This window comes from Hemitrygon akajei, chromosome 5, assembly GCF_048418815.1.
Source record: "Hemitrygon akajei chromosome 5, sHemAka1.3, whole genome shotgun sequence".
Lineage (NCBI taxonomy): Eukaryota > Metazoa > Chordata > Chondrichthyes > Myliobatiformes > Dasyatidae > Hemitrygon > Hemitrygon akajei.
In genome coordinates this window covers 23,005,329-23,032,438 of record NC_133128.1, presented here as the reverse complement: position 1 = coordinate 23,032,438, position 27,110 = coordinate 23,005,329, and the positions used below count along the sequence as shown (strand labels likewise).

Here is a 27,110-nt window from a genome sequence, read left to right as displayed (position 1 = left end):
GACTTGAGTGCTTAATCTGGGCTGACACCGCAAGGTACCAGCAAGGAGTTCTGCACTGTAGCTAAACTCTGAGTCATTATTCTGAAGGAAACCCTCTAGAGTGGGCATGAAGGATCACTTGCTATGGTAGTGTGGCGGTTAGCGTGACACTATCACAGCTTCAGAGTTCAATTTGTCCGCTGTCTGTAGGGTGTGTGCACGTTCTTTCCATGACTAAGTGTGTTTCCTTCGTGTGCTCCAGTTTTCTCCCACTGTCCAAAGACATATTGGTTAGTAAGTTAATTGGTCATTTGTTCTGCGATTAGGCCAGTAGGTTGCTGGGCAGCACAGCTTGTCGGGCCAGAAAGGCCTGTTCTGCATTGCATCCCTAAATAAATTTAGGAATAATATATCCCCCAGAGTCATCGAGTGTAGAACCATGCCCTTTGGCCCAACTAGTCAATGGTGACCAAGTTCGATTTGATAGTCAGACTCATAGAAAATCACAGCACGGAAACAGGCCTTTTGACCTATCTAGTCTGTGCTGAACCACTTAAACTGCCTACTTCCCTCAACCTGCAATAGGACCATGGCCCTCCATACCCCTACCATCCATGTCCCTATCCAAACTTCTCGTAAATGTTGAAATCGAGCTCACATGCACCACTTGTTCTGGTAGCTTGCTCCACACTCTCACGGCCCTCTGAGTAGAGAAGTTTCCCCTCATTTTCCCCTTAAACTTTTCACCCTTAACCCATGACCTCTACTTGTCATCCTACCCAGCCTCTGTGGAAAAGCCTGCTTGCATTTACCCCATCAATACACCGCATCATTTTGTATACTTCAATCTTCTATGTTCCAAGGAATTAAGTCCTAACCTGTTTAATCTTTCCTTATAACTCAGGTCCTTGTCAGTAATCTCTTGTTGTAACGTGCTTCAAAACAACTTGAGGTCAAAAATAATACAAGGTCCTGTCCTTCTTCAGAGGATGCAAGAAAAATGGGACGAGGTATAGGGCCAGAGCCTTTTTTAATGCAATTAAAGCACTGCCATTTACCACTGGCTTCTGTGACAGCACACAAAATTCTGAGTTCATTAGTTGGACTTCTGGTACCAAGAAAATTCAGCACCTTATTTTCATCGAGGAATGATTGAGGAAATTTGCAGCTTATCTAATGTACAAAAGACCTGGAGATCAATCCTTGGGCAAACAGGCTCCAGTTTCCTTTAAATATGGTGTTACTTTGACAGAACCACCAGCTTAAATATTTTATACAGAATGATTCTATTCGTAGGAGGCAAAGTTGGGAACGGGATCTGAGAAGTGCATTGTGAAAATCCCAGTCACATGAAAGACACCCACTTGACTCATGAGGAGCCATGTGAGGCAAACGTATTGAAAATGTGCTTTTTATTTGGTAAAGCTCTCATCTTAAGCTCAGGGCCTGAAGGCTTGAATTTATAACGTCTGTAAATTGGACAGAAGCTCTGTACAATATAAAGAAAACAGAAAATCAGAGGACAGAGCTGACGATTGGAAATTTTAAACAGGCAATTCAGAGACATATCTGAAAGGCTTGGTTGAATTACACAGATTGTACTACTACAGTATAATTGACTTCCCGTTGTGTCGTTCCCCATAAATTTGAGAACACGCTGCTGCAGACTTGTTTCCTGTGTCAATGTGTCCATAATTAAACATAAGAATCATTCAGCTTTAGTTAAAATATACATTTCAGTCAAGTCGCACTCCTATTGTGTCTAATGTATTAAAACATACTGAGATACTTCACAGGAGAGCAATCAGACAGTCACACAGGAAAATGCCAGCATGCTAAATACCATCGGATCACAGTATTATCAAAAATGAAATCTGATTAACATTACAGTGAGCACAAATGTGAGACGCAGCACACGTATACCAAAAAAAAAGCATTAAAAAGAGAACAGAAAGGAACTGGTGCAAAAAGAAATGATTTACGAATAAATTACTAGGAATGGAGAGCTTGAGTTATAAGGAGAGACTGAAAAGGTAGGGCTTTTCTCTCGTAGAGCATATAAGAAGCTGAGTGGTGACCTTATGGAGTTTTATTAAACTTGTGAGCAGTATAGATGAGGTGAATAGTCAGCAGACTTGTTTCCCAGATTTGGGGAGTTCGAAACTGGAGTGCACAGGTTTAAAGTGACAGGGGCAAGATTTAAAGAAACCAGTGGTATAACTTTTTCCATTGTAGAGGGCAGGGGGTATATGGAAGTTTTTGGGGCAAGTATAATTTAAAATATATTTGGTCAGGTACATGAAGAGGAAAGGTTTAGAGCAATCTGGACCAAACACAGGCAAATGGGACTACCTCAGGGTGAGTACCTTGGTTGGCAAGGGCAAGTTTGATCGAACAGCCCAATTTCTATGCGGTATAACCCTCAGTAGCTTGGGACACTTGTACAGCTAGTAGAGTTGTTGTTTCACCACTCTAGCAACCTTGCCTTTCCATGCACTCTGTGTGGAGTTTTCACTTTCTCCCTGTGAATGCGTGTGGTTTGTCCAAGTGCTTTGGTTTCCTCCCACAACCCAAAGGTATATAAGATGATAGGTTAATTGGCTCAGGCACAGCACGGTGTTTTAACGCTATTACAGTGCCAGCGACCCAGGTTCACTTCCTGCGGCTGCCTGTGGGGGGTTTGTACATTCTCCCACACGGGACTCCTCCGGGTGCTCTGGTTTACTTGCCCCTTCCAAAGGCCTACAGAGCAGTAGGATAATTGCTCACAGGATGTAATTGGGCAGTGTGGGCCCACTGGGCCGAAAGGGCCTGTTACTATGCTGTATCTCTAAATAAAACAAAGTAGTAAATAAATAGTAAATTAACCCCAGTGTGTGGATGCCTGGCAGACACTGGTGGGAAATGATGGGACAGCGAAGAGAAATGAAACACAAAATGGGATTAGTGTAAATGGGAGTTTCGTGGTCATCAGAGTCTCAGTGAACCACAGGGCTCAACTTCCAAGATGTAAACTTCACAGGTGCAACACACACAATTCTGGAAAAACTCAACAGGTCAGGCAGCGTCTATGGAGAGAAATAAACAGCCGAGACCCTACATCAGGACGGAAAGGGAAAGGGTGGAAGCCAGAATAAAAATGTGGAGTGAGGGGAGGAAATACAAGCTGGCAGTGAATAGGTGAAGCCAGGTGAGGAGGGAAGGTGGGAGCAGTTGAAGTGAGAATTTCAGAGGTGATAGATGGGCTAAAGATGGAGACGAAAGTGGGCTAAGGGAGAAAGGAGAGGAGGAGGGGCACCAGAGAGAGATGAGGTGAGGAGAAGAGGTTAAAAAGGCACCTTCTTCTTCAGGTGCCTTTGTAACATTGCTCCTATGTAAAAGTAGAATTGTTTCCAGAATCAGCTAAGAATATGGTTATTTATTCCCGTGCTGCAGCACCTATGACAAAAACATCATTAGAAACAGAGTTCTTAACAGTAGCTTGCAGCTTAGAATGTGTTTTAAAATGGCAATCTCAACTCTGATTAGAAACCTTAGCAGGTCTGCATTCCTCTTGGACTATTTCTTATCATTCAGTCAGGCAAGATCAGTTTCCTGGTAACATTTTTTTTTTAGGTGTGTCATATTTATTTACCTGGTCTCCATAAGTAAACATAACTTAATACGTAATGAGAGATGTGGGCAGAGATGAATTGAACATGTAGGTGGGGCAGGTAGAGAATAGGGTAAGACTTATATTTCTGAGATTAGTGTCAGGCTGAACATTTAAAAAAAAGACTGAAATACATCAGGTTTGAAAAGCCGAAGTCCAACGATATGGCCATCATTGTTTATGGCTTGGTTACTTCTACCTGGATTTGCACGGTCAGGGATATTTGTAGAGTAGTATTTTTGGAACTGCTTGCTAAATTGGATCAGCTAGAATTCCATCAATAAAATTTGCTGCATGTTTTTGGGTGGAAGTGCAATGGGAACTTTTTAATCTCCGTGGACTGCACTGATTAAGACAATGGTATTTAACAGACACACTCAATGTTTTCAACAGGTGACTTCCATCTTTGGTTTTGCGAACCCTCATTTCCAGGTTAACTATTAGCCCAAAAAAGATATCTTTCCAAATGTCCTTGGCCATAGAAAACCAAACGGAATGGGGCAAGACACAAAAATGTGTCACATTCTGTCGGGCTGCGGCTTCTCATGTGTTTTTTGAAGTAGGTATTGGCACAGCAAGGATCACAGTAAATCTGTGACCTTGGTAAATCCTTTTTAATTCAAAATTAACCTTTATCCTTAATCTTTGAATTGGCTGTACTGAGCTTCAGTACATCTCTCAGCACGCACACCTGCAGACTGGGATGCGCCAATCCGCAGCATTCCCTTGCAGACATCTCACGTGCTGGAAAACCAGCATATTTTTGGTGGATCAAGCAGCTTTTTCAGTAGTACAGAAGCAGCAACTGTCTGCCAACCTGGAAAATCATGGAGGTGAGCTGAGGAAGCATTGAATAGGAAGCAAGATTTTGAATGGGTTTTATGAAACAGATGTGTACATTGATCACTAACGAAACATTTATTGCCCATTCCTAATTTCCGCTTGGTGACCTAACAAGATTCAGTTCATTTCAAAGTCCACCATACTGGTTTAGATCATGTCATGCCTGTACCAGGTGAGGAAGGCTGAATTCATTTAAGGGAAGTCACACTGGAGTTTTACCACAATCATGGACGTCTATAACTCATTGGATTTAAATTTATTTGATTACCATCTACGATGGTGGAATGTCTTAAATTCTGATTTCCTTATGTCTGCATACTATTCAATGGAAAATCAGGCACAGGATGGAAGAGTGGTATAAGTCTGAGTGGTGGGGGAGATGGGGAAAAATGTGTCAATAAATAAAAGTAAGAAGGGAAAAAAATCAATGAAGTAGTTTGCAAATTGAAAGAGTAAATTCATACATAATTATTTGCTTCTGGACAAGAAGGGTTGATTAGTAAACAATTATCATACTAAAAGGGTCCGCCTGATGTTAGTAATTTCATGGCAAATTTAATGGGGAGTTGACAGTCACTACAGCAATTTTACAGTTCTAGCTACAGGCCACATACACACACCAGCAGAACACAGAAAATAAACCATCTGAAGGTAATTTGTAAAGCCTCTCTCTCTCTCACTACAAGCTGCTGATTTGGATATTAATCACCATATTTTTCTAAAGCAAGGTTTGTCTCGATTTTGGGTTGGGTTTAGAGGACTGGGACTCTAGGGATCAAGGATGATAAAATGGGCACACAAGTTAGAGTGCTAAGAACCAGGCCTTATTAAGATGCCATCATTTACAGCCATAGGTCACCCCAAATGCCAACAGAATTAATGAGGTAGTTCTAACATTAAGGAATAGACCCTTTAGCCTATCTCATCCTAAGGAGGATATCTCAGCTACTCCCATTTTGTCCGCCTTCCCTGGCCGCGTACTTATTTATTCAAATGAAATTAAATGTTTATTTCATTTTTTTTCCATTTAACGATACAGCACGGGGGCAATTGAGCCCAACGCCGATGAACGCTGACCTAATCACGGGACAGTTTACGATGGCCAATTAACCTACCCAGTACGTTACCGGAGCACCGGCGACGCACAGGTTCGTTACAGAGGACGTTGAGAATGAACTTGAAACTCCGGAAAGCCCGCCCTGTAACAACATCGACTAAACCACAGCCAAGCCGCCGTGACCCCTCATTCACGTACCGACTCAACCCACATAGTTGGAGTAGGCTGTCCGGAGCGGGAACTGAACCCAGAACCGTTTGGCGCTCGTGGCTAATACTCTGCCAGTGTTTTATCCCACCCTAAACCATGCACAGATCTTTTCCTGCAGCCAATGAGAACCTTGCGCCCCCTTCGTAAGCAACACTCAAACTGCTGGAGGAACTCAGCTGGCCAGGCAGCATCTACGGAAAGAAAGTAAACAGTCGATGTTTCGGGCCAAGACCCTTCATCATCGGACCTCTTCATAAGCTCTCTTTGCACCTTCAACACTTTTTCTCGCCCCCCCCCCCACTACATTAAATTCAAATGTATAAAGTATGTCTCACCTTCTGGGCAGGCACTCCCATTAGGATTTCCAGGTAATAACCTCTGCCCACGTCTCCTTTCAAATTGTTGATCATACTTATGAAACTAACCGAGCCCTCTGGCTTAGAAGCGAGGGAGATCCCCTTAAGCAGCAGATTCCGTCTTTCCATAAGCAGCTCTGCCGAGGAGTTGTAAGTGGGGGAGACTTTCAGAGGAAACTGTAAGACGCCGGCTCGGCAGCAGCTCAGCGCCGAGAGGAACGGCATTATCCCCGCGACTAACTGCATCTCCCGATCACTCTTCAAAGCCTGCGACGCAAGACAGGCAACTTTGCAATCTGAAATGTTATTTCATTCTGAAAACCCGGCTTGAAGTGGACTCATTTGCTGCGTTGCAAATTAACAGGAATATTGTTCTCCTACTTTTTAAAGACACTTTAAAGTGCTGTCTGACAGGAATGCCCGACTGGAAACAAACTTTTCTCAACAACCTCCCCTCAAGGACTTGCCCAAACTTCGCTTTAAGCGGATATGACGATCGATTGGAATGAAGGACGCCCAGCGGAAAGCATATGATAAACTGCTGCCGATTTATGTGTGGAAGGGCTTAAGGGTATATACTGTACCATTTATTAGCTGAGCGGGGGCTTTGTGGTGGCCTTCAGACGGAGTGATACTCGCTCAGTTTTGCCCTTGCCTGGAATGTTGGAGGAGACATTCAATGTTTACAACACCGAAGGAGCTGCTGGAGGGCTCCGAGGAAGACTTTTTAAGGACGTGGTTGAGGTCTGCCACTCACTGCCTGTGAAGGTGGTTGGGGCAGATAATTATACAACAGTGAGGCAACTTTGCAATAAGCTCTTGTCTTGCCAAGGGATAGTAGGGGTTAGAGACTAAATGATGGCTAATGGGACTAACAGAGGGTTTGGCATGGACTCGATGGGTCAAATGGCCTGTTCCTGTCTGGTCATCTCTTGAGCAGGAGCTTAAACACACAACCAGCTGGCTGTGATCTCAGTCTGACCCCGTGATGTCTGGGGTCCATCAGAAGGGTGAACCCTCTCAAGGCATCAGCCCTGGTGGAGTACCTAGACAGCTACTGAAAACCTGTGCTGACCAACGGGCTGGAGTGTTCAAGGACATCATCAACCTCTCACTGCTGCCATGAAAGAGATCATTCTGGAGCCTGCGAAGAGCAGGATGATCCATCACCCATCACGCTCACATCTACTGTACTGAAGTCTGCACTCACCCCATCTTCCCACCACCATAACAGTCAGAGTTCCACTTGCCATTACCTACCACCCTATGGGCCTCTGCATCCAACATATTGTTCTCTGCAACTTTAACCATTTCCAAAGGGATCCTACCACCAAACACATCTTTACCTCTGCTCCCTCTTCCCTTTCCACAGGGATCACTCCCTCCATGATTCCCTTGTCCATTCATCCCTTCCCACTAATCTCCCTCTCAGCACTTATCCTGTAAGTGTCCAAAGGGCTACACCTCCCTATTCACCTCCTCCCTCACCTCCATTCAGGGCGCTAATCCTGGTGTCATGAATATTGATTTCTCTACATTGTTGAGACCTGCTGTAAATTGGGAGACTGCTCCAAACACCAAAAGTGGAACTTCCTGGTGGCCGACCATTTTAAGTCTGATTCCCATTCCTGTTCTGACATGTTGATTCGTGGCCTCCTCCTGTGCCACAATGAGACCCTCGGGGTGGAGGAGAAACACCTTATATTACATCTGGGTAGCCTCAATCCTGATGTCATGAATATTGATTTCTCCTATCAGTATAAAAAACAATTCCCACCCCCTCCCCTCTTCTTTTCCCACTCTGGCCTCTTACCACTCTCACTTCACACTGTATCCCTTCTTCCTTCCCTTTCTCCTATGGTCCACTCTCTTCTCCTATCAGATTCCTTCACCTCCAGCCTTTTGCATTTCCCAGCCACCTGGCTTCACCTATCACCATCCCCTCCCACAACCTTTTTATTTTGTCACTGATGCACCATCAATAACTCTCGGAGACGGGAGGTGAAAATAGGCTTTTATTAGCAGCAAAAGGGAGCACGGCATCTCGGAGACTGAGAGGGGAGCAGTGCCTCCAATCGCCTTTATACAGGGGTCTGTGGGAGGAGCCACAGGAGCAGTCAGCAGAGGGGCGTGTCCAGACAGGTATACATAGTTTACCACAGTCACCTTCCTCTATTCTTTCCAGTCGTGAAGAAAGGTCTTGGCCCAAAACGTCGACTGTTTATTCATTTCCAAAGATGCTGTCTGACCGGTTGAGTTCCTTCAGCATTTTGTGTGTGTTGTTTTAAGTTTCTAGAAAGGTTTTTTCCCCTGTTAATACACAACTAGTGCATTGAAAATGAGTTTGGAGGTAGTGGTATATTCTTTGTGTAAGATGAGGGAACACCGGGAAACCTCCAGTCTCCCTGATAACTACATCTGCATGGTTCACTGAGCTGCCATCCCTCAGAGTCCGTGTTAAGGAACTGGAGCTGCAGCTCGATGACCTTTGGCACATACGGAAAAATGAGGAGGTTATAGATAGGAGCTACAGGGAGGTAGTCGCCCCTAAGTTGCAGGAGGTAGGTCCCTAGATGGCTGTCAGGAGAGGGAAAGGAAATAGGCAGCCAAAGCAGAGTACCCCTGTAGCTGTTCTCCTCAATAATAAGTAGACCGCTTTGGACACTGTTGGGTAGATGACCTACAGAGGGAAGCTGCAGGAACCAGGTATCTAGCACTGAGTTTGGCTCTGTGACTCAGAAGGGAAGTGGGAGCAGAGGAGTGCAGTAGTGATAGGGGATTCCATAATTGGAGGGGCAGAAAGCAGATCCTCTGGATGTGAAAGAAACACTCGGATGCTGTGTTGACTCCCAGATGCCAGCATCAGGGATGTCTCGGGTCGGTCCCCTGCGTTGTGAAGGGGGAGGATGAATAGCTGGAAGTCCTGGTACATAATGGTACCAATGAAATGGGTAGGAAAAGATTGGTGGTCCTGAAGGGAGAATATAGGCAGAAAGCTGAAAAGCAGGACCACTAGAGCAGTAATCTCTGGATTCCTGCCTGTGCCACTTGCCATTGAGGGTAAGAATAGGATGATTTTGCAGATAAATGCGTAGCTGAAGAACTGGTGCGGGCAGGTGAGTTTCAGCTTTCTGGATCATTGGAACCACCTCAGGGGAAGGTGTGAACTGTACAAAATGAATGGGTTATACCTGAACCCAAAGGAGACAAATATCCTTGTGTGCAGGTTTGCTAGAGCTGTAGGGAGCATTTAAAATAATTTGACGGGTGTGGGAACCAGAGTGATAGAGCTGAGAATGGGCCAGTTAGTATACAAGTAGATGTTCAGCGTGTAGTGAGGCTGTGAGGAAGGACACGAGAGATGATAAGGGCAAAATTGCATTCAGTGGAATGAGTGAGTGTTACTGGGGGGCAAAATTAAAAAAGGCTGATGAATACAGGACCGAAGGTGTTATATTTGTCTGTATGCAGTACACAGAATAAGGCAGATGATTTTGTTACACAATTGGAGATTGGCGGGTGTGAGGTTGTAGGCGTCTGTGAGTCTTGGCTGAAAGAAGATCAATGTTGGGAAATTAACATCCAAGAATACAAAACATCAGGTGGATAGGCAGAGGGAGTGAAGTGGTTCAGTTGTTAAAAATGAAAAGAAATCAAATCCAGATGTAGAATCCTTGTGGGTAAAGTTAAGAAACTGCAAGGGTATAAAGACCCTGATGGGAGTTATATACAGGCCTCCAAACAGTAGCCAGGATGTGGAATACAAGTTACAATGGGAGATAGAAAAGGCATGTCAAAAAGCAACGTTGCAATAATCATGGTGGATTTCAATATTCAGGTAAATTGGGAAAATCAGGTTGGTGCTGGATCCCTACAGATAGAACTTGCAGAATGCCAATGAGATGGCTTATAGAGCAGCTTGTGGTTGAGTCCACAAGGGAACAGTAGTTCTGGATTGGGTGTTGAGTAATGTACGGATTTGATTAGGAAGCTTAAGGGAACTGAACCCCGAAGAGGTAGTGATCAAATTTAATACAATTCAGAATAAAGGAGGAGAGTTAAAATCAGATGTATCAATATTACAATGGAGTATTACAGAGAATTACAGAGGCATGAGAGAAGAGCTGGCTGAAGTTGAATGGAAGTGGACACTAACAGGGATGACAGCAGAACAGCAATGGCTGATGTTTCTGGGGGGAAATCGGAAGGTGCAGGAAAGATACATCCTTGGAATGTAAATCTGTGCAAGATTTCTCATTGATTTCAATCTTAGGATCTTCACTTCCCTTTTCGTTATTTAAAATGAATAAACAGATAACTAATCCTATAGTCAAGTATACATTACGAATCTGGTTTCAATTTCGTAAATTTTTTGGTTTGAATAAGTTTATACTGTCAAGCCCTATAACAGCTAATTACTTTTTTCGACCATCTTCCATAGATCAAGCCTTTTATTTATGGAAAACAAAAGGTATAACATGTTTTCGTGATCTGTTTTTGGATGATAACATTATGTCCTTCGAACAATTATCTAATAAATATAATTTATCTAAAACCCATTTTTTTAGATATCTACAAATTAGAAATTTTTTATATAATGAACTAAAGTCTTTTTCGAAAGAATGTCCATTGGACATTACAGAAAGAATTTTAGCTCTTAATCCTTGTCAAAAGGGTCTTGTTGCTATCATTTATAATATGATTATGAATCTACAACCAGATATATCTGAAAAAATTAAGAAGGAATGGCAGGAAGAACTGCATTGCCCTATTTCTACTGAGCAATGGGAAAAAATTTTATTATTGGTAAACTCATCCTCTATATGTGCTAAACATACTCTAATACAATTTAAGGTCGTACACAGAGCTCATATGTCTAAAGATAAACTTGCTCGATTTTACTCGTATGTTAATCCAACCTGTGATAGATGTCATTCTGATATAGCTTCGTTGACTCATATGTTTTGGTCCTGTCCTTGCTTACATAACTATTGGAAAGATATTTTTAATATTATTTCAAGAGTTTTAAATATTAATCTCCAACCACACCCTTTTACTGCAATTTTTGGCCTACCAATGATGGATAATAAGTGTTTATCCGCTTCATTCCAACGAATGATTGCATTTATTACACTAATGGCTAGAAGATCCATTTTACTGAATTGGAAAGAAGCCAATCCTCCAACAGTATCTCAGTGGTTTTCCCAAACTATTTCCTGTTTAAGTTTAGAAAAAATTAGAAGTGTGGTTTTCGATCCTTCAGTTAAATTTGAGGAAACTTGGAGACCATTTATTCAGCATTTTCATATGAATTAAACGGTCTGATCCTGAACCTTATTGTCACTATCCTGAATTGTGTGGATGGAGGTTGGGAGTCATAGGCACTACTCTATATATATAACATTATGCGATTGCCCATGTTGGTTAGTTTTTTTTTTCTATTTAGTTGTTGTTTTTTTTTTGTTTTGGGGGGGTTTTTCTTAATCATTTATATTATTATATGAGTTTGAGAGATTCTATGTATGGATCAATATATATTTGAATGTTTATCAATCTATTATGTACTCTCAAATGTCTTGTAACAATATTTTTCTTCTGTTTTTTTTCAAAAAACTAATAAAAAGATTTAAAAAAAAAAATAAAAAAAAAAAAAAAAGATACATCCCAAAGTTGAAGTGTCCTAAAGGGAGGACAGGGCAATTGTGCCTGACAAGGGAAGTCAAAGGAAGTATAAAAGCAAAAGAGAGGGCATACAACGTATCATAAATTAGTAGGAAGGTAGAGGATTGGGAAGCTTTTAAAAACCAACAGAAGGCAACTAAAAAGCCATAAAGAGAGAAAAGATGAAATATGAAGGAACACTGGCCTATAAAAGAGGACAATTTTTTTCAGATGTGTATAAAGTAAAAGAGAGACGAGAGTGGATATCAGATGGCTGGAAAATAACACTGGAAAGGTAGTAATAGGGGACAAAGAAATGGCAGATGAACTTAAGTACCGTAGATTCCGGACTACAGAGCGCACCTGATTTTTAGCCGCTGGCACTAATTTTAGAAATAAAATCATTTTTTTAAATGTAAAGGCCGCACCGGATTTTAGGCCGCACCGGATTTTCGGCCGCAGGTGTCCCACGTTGTAATATGAGATATTTACACAGAAAGATATTACACGTGAGGATTTTTTTAACTTTTAATTAAATCCATATGGTAACAAAAACAAATACATATTGCAAATGCTTTTTTTTGAACCGTGCCCGTACGCGGCTACTTTTAAATATACGTTGCGTATACTTCTTTACTGAACAACATTCCAATATCTCCTAACGACTGGTAAAAAATATATATACTGCAGCCTACCAGGAAAAGTTATTGATACCTTTAACTTAAAAGCAGATTTCGCTCGGATCCAAAGCCGCTCGCGGAATCCGCTCCCCCCTCCTTTCCGTTTCATCGCAAACAGCATTTTCCCACAAGACGCCGCGAAACCGGGTGTGTCGTCATAGCATCCCGCGATGTAGTACAGAAAACAAATATAGTTTAAACTAAGAGGGTAGGTAGCACAATGCTTCGAGTGTTTTCCATGTTGATGAGGGTGAGTACAAATGACTGATTTACAATAATTTAATTGTGAAAGTGCGCTTGATTTATCATACAATTTCATTGGACCTCTGTGAACTACTCATCAATTTTATTGGTCTACTGTTACGAGGCAAAATGTTTACGAGGCGGCATGAAAAAAACCTTGCATTAGCCGCATCGGATTATTGGCCGCAAAGTTCAAAGCTGTTCAAAATGTGGGAAAAAAGTAGCGGCTTAAAATCCGGAATCTACGGTATTTTGCATCAGTTTTCACTATGGAAGATACTCACAGAATACCAGAACTGCGAGAGTGTCAGGGCAGAAGTGAGTGCCATTGCTATTACCGAGGAGAAGATGCCTGGGAAGCTGAAAAGTCTGAAGGTGGGTCAGTCACCTGGACCAGATGGACTACACCCTAGGGTTCTGAAAGAGGTGGCTGAAGAGGCATTAGTAATGATCTTTCAAGAATCACTAGATTCTGGAATGGTTCCAGAGGACTGGAAAATTGCAAATGTCAGTCTAGTCTTTTAGAAATGAGGGAGGCAGAAGAAAGGAAACTATAGGCCAGTTAGACAGACTTCAGAGGTTGGACAGATGTTATGAAGGATGAGGTTTCAGGGTATTAGGAGGCACATGATAAAATCAGCTAAAGCCAGCATGGTTTTCCCAAGGGGAAATCTTGCCTGACTAATGAATGCTAACATTGCATTTGCCTTCCTCACCACTGACTCAATCTGCAAGTTGTAAACACAAAATACACTGCAGATGCTGGGGTCAAAGCAACATGCATAACACGCTGGAGGAATTCAGCAGATCAGGCAGCATCCGTGGAAACGAGCAGTCAACGATTTGGGCCGAGACCCTTCGTCAGGAAGGAAGCGGGAGGGGGCAGGGGCCCTATAAAGAAGATGGAGGGAGGGTGGGAAGGAGAAGGCTGGTAGGTGCCAGGTGAAAAACCAGTAAGGGGAAAGATCAAGGGGTGGGGGAGGGGATAGGCAGGAAAGGTGAAGAAGGAATGTAAGGGGAAAGCACTATGGGTAGTAGAAGAAAGCGGAACCATGAGGGAGGGGATAGGCAGCTGGAGGAGGAGGCAGAGTGAAACTGGGTTGGGGGAAGGGAGGGGGAGGGAATTACCAGAAGTTGGAGAATTCGATGTTCATACCAAGGGGCTGGAGACTACCAAGACGGTATATGAGGTGTTGCTCCTCCAACCTGAGTTTGGCCTCATCGTGGCGGTAGAGGAGACCATGTATGGACATATCCGAAAGGGAATGTGAAGCAGAGTTGAAGTGGGTGGCAACAGGGAGATCCTGTCTGTTGTGGTGGATGGAGCAGAGGTGCTCGACGAAGCGGTCCCCCAACTGCGTTGGGTCTCACTGATGTAGAGGAGGCCGCACCAGGAGCACCAGATGCAATAGACGACCCCAACAGACTCACAAGTGAAGTGCTGCCTCACGTGGAACGACTGTTTGGGGCCCTGAATGGTGGTAAGAGAAGAGGTTTAGGGACAGGTGTAGCACTTACGCTTGCAGGGTTAAGTGCCAGGTGGGAGATCTGTGGGGAGGGACTTGTTAGATAACCATTAAGGTGTTCTGCACAAAGATTCCCATGTCTCTTTGCATCTCAGATTTTTGGATTGTCTCTCTTATTAGAAAATAGCCTGAACATTTATTTCTACTAGCAATGTGCATGACCATGCATTTTCCAACATTGTATTTCATTTCCCACTTTCTTGCCCATTCTCCTAATCTATCAAAGACCTTCTGCAGCCCACCTGTTTCCTCAGCACTACCTGCCCCTCCACCAATCTTTGTATCTAAACTTAACAACAAAGCCATCTGTTTAATCATCTAAATCACTGATATACAACATAAAAAAGCAGTCCCAACACCGACCCCTGTGGAACATTACTAATCACTGGCAGCCAACTAGAAAAGGATCCTTTTATTCCCAGTCATTGCCTCCTACCAATCAGCCAATGCTCTAACCATGTTGGTAAATTTCCTGTAATACCATGGGCTTTTAAATTGGTAAGCAGCCTCATGTGAGGCACTTTGTCAAAGGCCTTCTGAAAGTCCAAATACACAATATCCACTGCACCCTTTTTATCTATCATACTTATAATCTCCTCAACAAATTCCAACAGGTTCTTCAGGCAAGATTTTCCCTTAAGGAAACCATGTTGATTTTTGTCCTATCTTGCCCTGTATCACCAACTAATCCATAACCTCATCATATAACCATATAACCATATAACAATCACAGCACGGAAACAGGCCATTCCGGCCCTCCTAGTCCGTGCCGAACTCTTAATCTCACCTAGTCCCACCTACCCGCACTCAGCCCATAACCCTCCACTCCTTTCCTATCCATATACCTATCCAATTTTACCTTAAATGACACAACTGAACTGGCCTCTACTACTTCTACAGGAAGCTCATTCCACACAGCTATCACTCTCTGAGTAAAGAAATACCCCCTCGTGTTTCCCTTAAACTTTTGCCCCCTAACTCTCAAATCATGTCCTCTCGTTTGAATCTCCCCTACTCTCAATGGAAACAGCCTATTCACGTCAACTCTATCTATCCCTCTCAACATTTTAAATACCTCGATCAAATCCCCCCTCAACCTTCTACGCTCCAATGAATAGAGACCTAACTTGTTCAACCTTTCTCTGTAACTTAAGTGCTGAAACCCAGGTAACATCCTAGTAAATCGTCTCTGCACTCTCTCTAATTTATTGATATCTTTCCTATAATTCGGTGACCAGAACTGTACACAATATTCCAAATTTGGCCTTACCAATGCCTTGTACAATTTTAACATTACATCCCAACTTCTGTACTCAATGCTCTGATTTATAAAGGCCAGCGTTCCAAAAGCCTTCTTCACCACCCTATCTACATGAGACTCCACCTTCAGGGAACTATGCACTGTTATTCCTAGATCATCCTTAACAATTGACACCAATATCTTCCCAATCACTGAGATCGGGCTAATTGGTCTATAATTTCCTTTTGCTGTCTTCACCCTTTCTTAAAGAATGGAGTGACATTTGCAATTTTCCAGTCTTCTGGCACCATGCCAGAGTCCAATAATATTTGAAAGATCAATACTAATGCCTCCACAATCTCTACCTCTACCTCTTTCAGAACCCTAGGGTGCAGCTCATCTGGTCTGGGTGACTATTATGTACCTTTGGGTCTTTCAGCTTTTTGAGCATCTTCTCCCTTGTAATAGTAACTGCACTCACTTCTCTTCCCTCACACCCTTCAACATCTGGCACACTGGTAGTGTCTTCTAAAGTGAAGACTGATGCAGAATACTCATTGAGTTCATCTGCCATCTCCTTGCCCCCCCCCCCCCCCATTGTTATTTCTCTGGCCTCATTTCCTAGCAGTCCTATATATACTCTCATCTCTCTTTTATTTTATACATACTTGAAAAAACTTCTACTATCCACTTTGATATTGTTTGCTAGTTTGCTTTTATATTTCATCTTTTTCCTCCTAATGATTCTTTTAGTTGCTCTCTGCAGGATTTTAAAAGCTTCCCAATCCTTTATGTTCGCGCTAAATTTTTGCTTCATTGTATGCCCTGTCCTTTGCTTTTACATTGGCTCTGACTCCTGTTGTCAGCCATGGTTGTACTATTTTGCTATTTGAGTATATTCCTTTGTTTTTGGAATTCATCTATCCTGGGCCTTTCTCATTTTTCTCAGAATCTCACGCCATTGCCGATGTGCTCTGATCCCTGCCAGCATCTCCTTCCACTTTACTTTGGCCAACTCCTCTCTCAAACCACTGCAATTTCCTTTAGTGCACTGAGATACTGCTACATCTGGAACCATTAGCTCAATACATCAGACAAAATGAAGATATCAGGGGAATTACTATTAAAGGGACAGAGCATAAATTGGCTTGTTATGCGGATGACATTTTGATCTATCTAGGGCAACCAACATACTCTTTACCTAAATTGATGCAATCCTTTGAACAATATGGTCAATTATCAGGATACAAGATCAACATAGATAAAACCCAATTACTTTCATATTACTATAGCCCACCAAGAGAAATTGAAAGTCGATACCCCTGGGCATGGCACACAGTGTCTTTCAAATATTTGGGCATAATTATGCCGAAAGATTTGGCAAAATTATCAGAACGTAATTATCAGCCTTTATATAAAAATATTAAGGAAGATGTGGCAAGATGGAACCTGGTTCCTTTTTTCAGTCTCAGTTCAAGGATTGAGTCTATTAAAATGAATATACTGCCCAGACTGTTATATCTCTTTCAGACCCTACCAATAGAGATTAATCAAAATCAATTCAATGAATGGAACAAGATGCTTTCAAGGTATCTTTGGCAGGGTAAAAGGCCTAGAGTTCATCTCAAAACTTTGCAATTAGCAAAGGAAAAGGGGGAATGGGGCTTGCCTTCTCTTAGAGATTATTATTTTGCAGCACAGTTGAGAGCTGTGATATGTTGGTGCAACCCATCATATGACACTCAATGGAAAAACATTGAGGAGCGGTTACTTCCCATCCTCATACAAGCAATTTTGGCTGATAACAACCTGTACAATAGTAATAACAATAACAATAACAACCTGTACAATAACAATAGTACATAAATACTATTGATAACCCATGGGTGAAATTGACTCTTAAAATATGGAAAACTACTATAAAAAGAATATAATCTAGAGGAGATATTGCAATTCTTAAATGGTGTACATATGACTCGGAGTTTACAACAAATAAATTGGATGCTAGATTTAAGGACTGGACAGCTAAAGGAATAACAGTTCTTTGCAACATAATGAAAGAAGGAACACTGTTCAGTTTTGAAATGCCTAAAGAGAAACACTTACCGTAGATTCCGTACTACAGAGCGCACCTGATTAAAAGCTGCAGGCTCTAATTTTAGAAAGAAAATCAATTTTGTACTTGTACAAGCCGCACCGGATTTTAGGCCGCAGGTGTCCCACGTTGTAATATGAGATATTTACACAGAAAGATATTACACGTGAGGATTTTTTAACTTTTAATTAAATCCGTATGGTAACATAAACAAATACATATTGCAAATGCTTTTTTTTGAACCGTGCCTGTAACACGGCTACTTTTAAATATACATACGTATCGGTAACACACAAATTACGTTGCGTATACTTTTTTACTGAACAGTGCATGAACAACATTCCAATATCTCCTAACGACTGGTAAAAAAATATATATACTGCAGCCTACCAGGAAAAGTTATTGATCGCCTTTAACTTAAAAGCAGCGTTCTCGCGCGGGTCTAATGCGCTCGCCCCCACCTTTCCGTTTATCGCAAACCGGTATTTCCCACAAGACGCGGCGAAACCGAATGTGACGTCATAGCATCCCGGGATGTAGTACAGAAAACAAATATAGTTAAAACACTTCTAACTTTAACTAGAAAATACTAACAAATGAATTAATAAGCGAAAATATTATAAACTAAATAACTGCCATAAAGGCAGCACAATGCTTTTCTTCGAGTGTTTTCCATGTTGATGAGGGTGAGTACAAATGACTGATTTACAATAATTTAATTGTGAAAGTGCGCTTGATTTATCGTACAATTTCATTGGACCTCTGTGAACTACTCATCAATTTTATTGGTCTACTGTTACGAGGCAAAATGTTTTTGGCGGCATGAAAAAAAACCATGCATTAGCCACACCGTAGTAAAAGCCGCAGTGTTCAAAGCTGTTCAAAGCGTGGGAAAAAAGTAGCAGCTTATAATCCGGCATCTACGGTATTAGAAAAACAAGATTTTTATCAGTATTTACAGATGCGACAATATGTTAATAAAACGCTTAAAAATGTCACCAAGGCAAGTACATGCTTGATAGAGCTCTTTAGAAAAGCATATAATTCAGATAATGGTAGTAGAATCATTTCAAGCATGTATAAGGGGTCGTCAAATCTTAAAAACACATTCGACTTCATACATTAAAACAAAATGGGAGAAGGAAGGAGGGATAATTATATCTGAGGAAGAATGGACAACAATATGGAGATATCAATGGAAGTGTACCAGTTCACAGAAATGGAGGGAGTTTGGATGGAAAAACTTAATAAGATATTTTATTACACCCACTCAGAAATCCCATTATGATAGTAACCTCCCTGTTTGCTGGAGAAATTGTGGAAATCAAAATGCAAATCATTATCATATTTTTTAGGACTGCCCTGTTATCAAAAACTATTGGAGGGGGATACACAATGCCCTAACAAGACATCTTTAAATGTAAAATACCCTTGGAGAGTAAGACCATATATTTTGGATATATACCTCAAGAATGGTTGAAAAGAAAGTAATATTTAATGAATATACTGTTGGTGGCTGGTAAAAAGACTCTTACTAGGAAATGGTTATCACAGGAGAGCCCAACTTTAAATACATGGATGGAAGGTACAATGGACATTTACAAAATGGAGAAGATAACAGCATCTGTTAATCATAAGCTGGAACAATTTGATTCATACTGGGAAAAATGGTTTAACTACATAATGCCTCATAGGCCTGATTTTATTCTCACAAATCAATGAATCTGTTGTAAAAAAAAAGATCACTCCCTACTTGTACATAGTTCTTTCCTTTTGCTTGTTTTTTCTTTCCACCCTTTTCTATAAGGGTATACCTCAGATAAATACTTTGTGGAGATTTGTGATATATATGATTATATGATGTATATGTATAATGTCTGAAATACAACTTATGGAAATGTTTGTTTGATGATGAACTTCAATAAAAAATAAATTACAAAAAAAAGATACTGCTACATCAGACTATTTTCTCCCTATCAAATTTCATGTTGAGCTCAATCATATTGTGATCACTATCTCATAAGTGTTCTTTTACCTTAAGCTCCCCAAGCACCTCTGGTTCATTACATAACACCCAATCCAGTATAGCTGATGTCCTAGTAGGCTCAACAATAAACTGCTCTAAAAAGCCATCTCGCAGGCATTCAGCAAACCCACTCTCTTGAGATCAATTACCAACCTAATGTTCCCAATCGACCCGCATGTTGAAATCTCCCATGATTATCATAACATTGCCCTCTTGATACGCCTTTTCTCTTTCCCATTGTAATCTGTGGTCCACATCCCAGCTACTGTTTGGAGGCCTGTGTATAACTGCCGTCAGGGTCATGTTACACTTGCATTTTCTTAACTCATACATAAGTATTCAACATCTTTGATCCCATGTCCTAAAGCACAAGTGAGGCCTGGCTTGGAGTATCATGAGCAGTTTTGAGCCCTTTATCTCAGGAAGGATATGCTGAAACTGGAGAGGGTTCAAAGAGGGTCCACAAAAACGATTTTAGGATTGAATGGCTTGTCATAGGAAGAGCATTTGATGGCTCTGGGCCTGTATTCACTTTAGTTCAGAAGAATGAAGGATTACCTCATTGAAATTTACTAAATGGTGAAAGACTTTGATAGAGTCGATGTCGAGAGGTTATTTCCTGCGGTGGAAGAATCTAAGACCAGCGGACACAGCTCAGAATAGAGGGATATTGTTTTACAGCAGAGGTGAGGAGGAATTTCTTTAGCCAGAGAGTGATGAATCTGTTGAATTCTTTGCCACAGTCAGCTGTGGATGCCAAGTCATTATGTATATTTAAGGCAGAGGTTGACGATTCTTGATTGGTCAGGATACGGGGAAAAGACAGGAGATTGGGGCTGAGAGGAAAATTGGATCAGCCATGATGAAATGGTGGAGCAGACTCGATGGGCCAAATGGCCTAATTCTGCTCCTACTATATATCTTATGGTCTTGTGATAGTGGATATGGAGAGGATGTTTCCCATAGTGGGAGTGTCTACAACCAGTGGGCCCAGCCTCAGAATTAAGGAACAATCATTTAGAACAGATGAGGAAAAGTTTCTTTAGTCAGAGGGTGGTGAATCTGTGGAATTCATTGCCACAGACAACTGTGCAGGCCAGTTCATTGGATATTTTTAAGGCAGAATTTGATGGCTACTTTAATTAATCATGGTGTCAAAGATTACAAGCAGAAGGCAGTAGAGGGATAATAAGTCAACCGTGATGGAATAGCAGAGCAGACTCAATAGACCAAATGGCCTAATTCTGTTCCTATGTCTTATGGCCTTGTGGTCTTCCAGCTCAGCATTGAACATCACCATCCCCTGAGTATTCATCAACAAGTTTTCAAACCTGGGCCTCTCTCTCAGCAACTGGATCCTCATCTTTTGGGAGACCACGGTCAGTTTGAATAGGTTATATAATCTCCTGGTCACTGACCATGAACACGTGCACACCTCAAGTGTGCAGGATTAGCCTCATGTCCTACTCTGTCTACACTTATGAATGCTGGCTAAGCCTACAGGATCACAAGAAGCTTATAGACTCAGCCAGCTGTATCACCAACTCCACCATCAAGGCTATCTTCAAGAAGACAGCATCTATTGGCAAAGACCCTCACCATCTGGGACAAGATCTCTTCTCATTGCTACAATGAGGGAGGAGGTACGGAAACCTGAAGGCCCATGCAATTTAGGAACAACTGCTCCCCCTCTGCCATCAGATTTCAGAACAGTCCATGAACACTACCTCATTCGTTATTGACACTATTTTTATAATTTATATTTGTAATTTTTATCCTGCACTACACTGCTGCTGCAAAACAACAAATTTCAAGTCAAACATCAGTGATAATACACCTGAGTCTGATTGTAGTTAATCACCGAGTCAAGGCCAACACTTTTGCCTTGGCAGATCCCACAGACTGAGCGCAACGACAGTTGGGGGATCCGAGGAGCTTTGTTTAATCCACAGGACCTTGTCGGTTGTTCGGTCATTTGCACACAACAAGCCCCCTAGTTTATTTATCTGGAGTGGCAGAGGCTGAAGAGTGACCTGGTAGAACTTTCTAAGATCATAACGGGTATAAGGCAGGGTAGATAGCTGGTATCTTTTCGCCCAGGGTTCAAATGTCTAGAATGTGAGGCCACATATTTATGTTGAGGAGGGGTAAATTCAAAAAAGAAATGCAACGAATGTTTCTTTTACCCAGAGAGTAATGATGCCTGGAGTGTACTATCATTTGGACAACAAATATTTTGTTTCCTGAATACATTTGGGAGTATCTTATGGATTTTGGGCTGCTGATCATGAAAGTCATCACAAAATTTCTCTATCACACCCTATTTTTTTTGAAATTGGCTATATTTGTTATTTCAATTCATAATTCAAGTCAGAATAATTGATGCCAAGATTAAAGAAGGGATTTTTTTAGGTCTACAAATCAGACAGGTCTTCAATGACAGACAATTCAAAGAGCTTCTAGAGGGATCAGAGAAAACCACATGGAAGGTATTCAAGGATGTTGAAAATTTTCTTGGCAGCTGTGGGGCACCAAGCTACACGCAGCTGGTTGACAACATGCTTCAAGCATACAAAACCATGAAGTGCAACATGTCAGTAAAGATTCATTTTCTGCATTCCCGTTTAGACTTCTTCCCTGTAAATCTTGGTGCTGTCAGTGACGAGCATGGTGAAAGGTTTCACCAGGACATGGCTGATAGAGAAACAGTATCCGGGCAACTGGAACCCATCAATATTGGCTGATTATTGTCGGATACTTAAGCCAGAAGCCTCAGGCACTGAGCAAAACAAGAGTCATCAGCAAAACATTTTTAGCTTAGTTGAATTATTGCAAAGCATCAGCACTGTTATGCAATTAAATGCATTATATTCAATAAAAGTTAATGTCTTGTTTCTCCAAATTCCTACATGATACAAGTGGTCTGAAATTATATTAGTGTTCAGCTTCAAGTGGTCTATCATAAGCCAAAAATAAAATTCTGAGAAAGCAGCACTTTTGAAAAAAAATGTTGTCCAGTCTAATGGAATAATATAGGAGACTTTCAGATTGGTACGTGAGTGCACAGAGAATGAAATGATATAGACATTTTTGTGGGCAGAGGGGAGTAGATCATAAGACAGAGGAGCAGAATTAGGCTATTCAGCCTATCATTCTATAATGGCTGATTTATTATTCCTCTTAACCCCATTCTTCTGCCTTTTCCCCTTAACCTTGGAAATCCTAATGACTTGACCTTCACAGACATCTGTGGCAATGAATTCCACAGATTCACCACCCTCTGGCTAAAGAAATTCATCCTCATCTCTGTCCTAAAGGGAAATTCTTCTATTCTAATGCAGCGTTCTCTGGTACTAAACTCCTCAACGATAGGGAACGTCCTCTCCATATCTACTTTATCTAGCCCTTTCAATATTCAACAAGTTTCAATGAAAACCCCCCTCATTCTTCTAAGCCGCAGTGGGTACAGGCCCAGAGCTATCAAACATTCCACAAATGTTAAGCCTTTCATTCCTAGGATTATTCACCTTCTCTGGACCCTCTCCAACACCAGCACATCCTTTCATAGACAAGGGGCCCAAAACAGCTCACAATGCTAGTTTAGTTAGGCATTTAATTATCAGTTTAATTAGTTCAGCACGACATGGTGGACTAGTGTTGTACTATTCTCTGTTCTATGCCCAACAGTGAGCAACCTTGGGTTACTTGGTGCCATCTGGGATGCCCCTTTTACATCTATATATTTACAGAGTGCCGATAGGCCCTTCTCACCCTTTGAGCCGCGCTGCCCAGCAACCCCCGGCCTAATCACCGAACAATTTATAATGACCAATTCACCTATCAATTGGTACATCATTGGACTGTGGGAGGAAACTGGAGCACCCAAAGGAAACACATGCGGTCACAGGGAGAACATACAAACTCCCCGCGGGAATTCAACCCAGGTCGCTGGTACCGTAAAGCATTGTGCTAACCACTACGCTACCATGCCGCCCTAAAAATACTGCCTCTGGTAGGGCTTGAAGCTAAAACCTTTTTACTTATAAGGAACTTGATCACTCATCAGTAGAAAGCCAATGTGCTAGCCATTGCAACACAGAGCTCACATTTTGAGCGGTGAGAGGCCGAGAAGCTTATAAACTGGTAGGAACTTGAGAACATCTTTAGAGTTCCCCTTCTGGAATCTGCTCTCTGTGATGGAACTCAGAGGAGCGTGCACTTGGATTGGCAAGGCTGGTTGAGTGTGAGTACGTCATGTTATTGGCAGCCTTGACCGATGAGAAGACAATGAGATTGACTTCCAACAGGAGGACGTTGCAGGGTCAACATTGATGGTGCTCCTCCTTGCTTCCCCCTGCCCTCTCTAGGTTGGTAGTGTATAGCAGGGGTGAGTGAGAAGCCAAGGGAGTAACACATTAGAGACTGAGGGAGATTTGGAAAGGAAGAGTGTGAGAGGTGAAGAGACAAGGAGAATGGTGAATGAAGTGGAACAGAGGGCATGGGGGCGAAGGATGGGAGAAGAGAGAGCAAAGAGAAGTAGGAGGAGAGAACGAGAAGAGGAAGAGGAGGAGAAGAAAAGATGGGGGTGGAAATATGGGGAGGAAAATTATATGAATTGAAAGTGGGGTCAAAGGGGATAAAGGGAAAGGAGTTAATGAGGAGAATGAAAGGGAGAATGGAGGAAAGAGGCAGGGAAAATGTCTGAGAGGAAAGAAGAATGTAGAGAACAAATGGAAAGTGGAGAAAATTGGACTGCAGAGAACAGCGAAAGAAGAAGAGAGAAAAAAGGTGAAGGGAGTAGAGGTGGAGTGCAGGGAATGTGGGATTAAAGACTAAGAAAAAGAAAATCAGTGATTGAGAAGGGAGGGTAGGTACAGCAATGGAGAGGTTCAGGAGGGAGGAATGGTTGGGAGGGGCAACAAAGGAAAAGACTGTGAATGTAAGTTTGAAAGTTTTGTAGTTTCAAACCATGGGCAGAGCCTGGAAGCAGACAAATCCCAAGTCCTTCCACAAGAGCCACAGGGCACAGGGTTCACTCAGCCCAGACCAGGTGGGAGCTTTTTTGCAATGGAATGCCCTAAACTTCTGTTTCTTATGTTGTTCATTCAGTTGTCTTCTTCTCCTCAATATAGCACGAGGAATGTGGAGAGGTGATGAATATTCATGTCTTGGCCAGTAGTTCTCTTCCTCTTTCTTAGTTGTTTGCTAACCTTGCTTTCTAAATACAGCTCAGTCACTTGTAAGGTCACAAACAGATGTAAGTACACTTCCAACTAACAGTTGTTTGACTTCTGTTAGTAAAGAGAAATCAGTATTCAGTTCTTGAAATGTAAATGACAAGCATTAATCACCTTAAGATTAAAACAAACTTTGCAAACACGCTTTGTGGATTGTAGATGTTCTGCTGGGAGAAGTCTACAATCCCAGCCACTAGACCTGCTTTATTACTGCTCAAGATGCAGTATAAGACAATGGGTTGTTCAGTATGGGTTGTATCAAACAGACAAGCTGACTCTTAAATTGTATGGTTCAAGGAAGCTTGAAGAGCAGATGTATAACATTTAGCATATCAATAACTATGATTTGCTTACAGTTGGAAGGTTCTATGTGCTCAAGTATGTTAGCTTCACAGTTTTACAAAAATAACCTAGGGATTAGATTCTTGTCTCCAAAATACTTTAAGACTATTTTTGTTGAGAGGACATCTGAGGAAATATCATATGCTTGTAAGGTCACACAAGTGGTAGAAAAGGGGTATAATTGTCGAGAACAGTTCAGGCTTACTAGGAATGGTTGAAGAACATCAAGAAGAATGATAGAAAGACAAGGTGATTAGAATCCATTCCTCTTGCTTTTGTTTCTGCGATGGACAACTTGCTTGCCCACACCATGGTATATAAAGAATTGTATCTGTGTTTTGGAAATCCTTTGAGTTCAAGGAATCTGTGTGTTTTAGAAACAGGTTGCAATTCGGAAATAACTGTTTAAGATAGAAATCCTCTGAGTTTTAAATGTGTTTTAAGAATGCGTGGATTTATTACAAAGCAAATCAACTTAGATTTATTGCATCTTTTTTTGATGAAGATAAACCGGCATGGATTAGAATAGAATTAGACAAAATAGGAGAAAATATACCAGAAGAGTTTATATATAAATGGGAATCTAAATGGATATGGGAAAAGAAAGAATCTCCTATACTAAAACATTTGATTGATTTATGGAATAAGATAAATGTTGATGATGAGATAAAGAAATCTTTATTAGCAAAGAGAACTTTAATTCAAAATAAACTTATCCCTTTTACAATGGATAATCAACTTTTATATAACTGGCTTCACAAAGGGATTAGATATATAGGAGACTGTTTTGAAGGAGGTATATTAATGTCATTTGACCAATTAAAGAATAAATATAAAATATCAAATAACACTCTTTTCTGTTATTTCCAATTAAGGGCTTATTTAAGAGATAAACTGGATCAAACAATGTTATTGCCGAAACCTAATGAAATAGAAACTTTAATTCATAAAGGAAAAATTAAAAAAATTATTTCTGGTATGTATAATTTGATTCAAAAACAGGCAATTAAACAAGGAATTCATGAGTCAAGACAAAAATGGGAAACTGATTTGAATATTAAAATTGATGAAACAAGTTGGTCAAGATTATGTCTTGACAGTATGACAAATACAATAAATGTTCGACTAAGATTAGTACAATATAACTTTTTACATCAAATATATATTACACCACAAAAATAAATAGATTAAACTCAAATTTATCTGATCAATGTTTTCGATGTAATCAAGAAATTGGTACTTTTTTACACTCTACTTGTTCTAAAATTCAACCTTTTTGGACAAATTTAAGAGTTTTATTGGAACAAATTATTGGAATACAACTTCCGCACAATCCAATATTATTTTTACTAGGCAATATTGAAGGGATGAAATCAAAATCCAAATTGAATAAATATCAGAAAGAATTCATAAAAATTGCATTGGCAGTAGCCAAAAAGGCTATTGCAGTTACTTGGAAATCGGATTCACACTTAAGTATAGATCGTTGGAAGAATGAAATTTTTAGCTGCATTCCACTTGAAAAAATTACTTATAATTTAAGAGATAAATATGAAATATTGCTGAAAATTTGGCGCCCTTATTGACAAAAAATAGGATTAAATATATAGGTGCTCAGAAGATAAAATTATTGGTTATCTGGGGAAAGAAATAAATAGACATATTAACGCTATTATGAACTCCATGGAGCATGTGGGGATCTTCCGAAATCCAGGCATTCTTTCTTTCTTTTTTTCTTCTTCTTCTTTTTTTTTCTATAGGGATATGTTAAGGGGGAGGGGGGAAGGGTCGATAATTTTTTATTCTTTCTGTAACCTATTTGAAAATTTAATAAAAAATTTTTTTAAAAAGAATGCGTGGATTCAAATTTGTATCACTGTACTGTAAATAAATGAAATGTGATTTAAACTACTTTGTTAGCAGAAATATCTTTTCTTTGGTAGGGAAGAGGGACCCATCACTC

At 40.9% G+C, this 27,110-nt stretch overlaps 1 protein-coding gene across 1 annotated transcript in view; it reads right to left on the bottom strand.

Annotated features, from left to right (window-relative positions):
• The window catches only part of bace2 (beta-secretase 2), a 65,379-nt gene extending 58,809 nt beyond the window's left edge, over positions 1–6,570 (bottom strand). The window contains exon 1 of the mRNA XM_073045009.1: positions 6,077–6,570. Within this exon, the coding sequence (XP_072901110.1) occupies positions 6,077–6,343 (267 nt within the window). The 5' untranslated portion in view covers positions 6,344–6,570. The remainder of the gene's footprint in view (positions 1–6,076) is intronic.
• Positions 6,571–27,110: the final 20,540 nt, after the last annotated feature.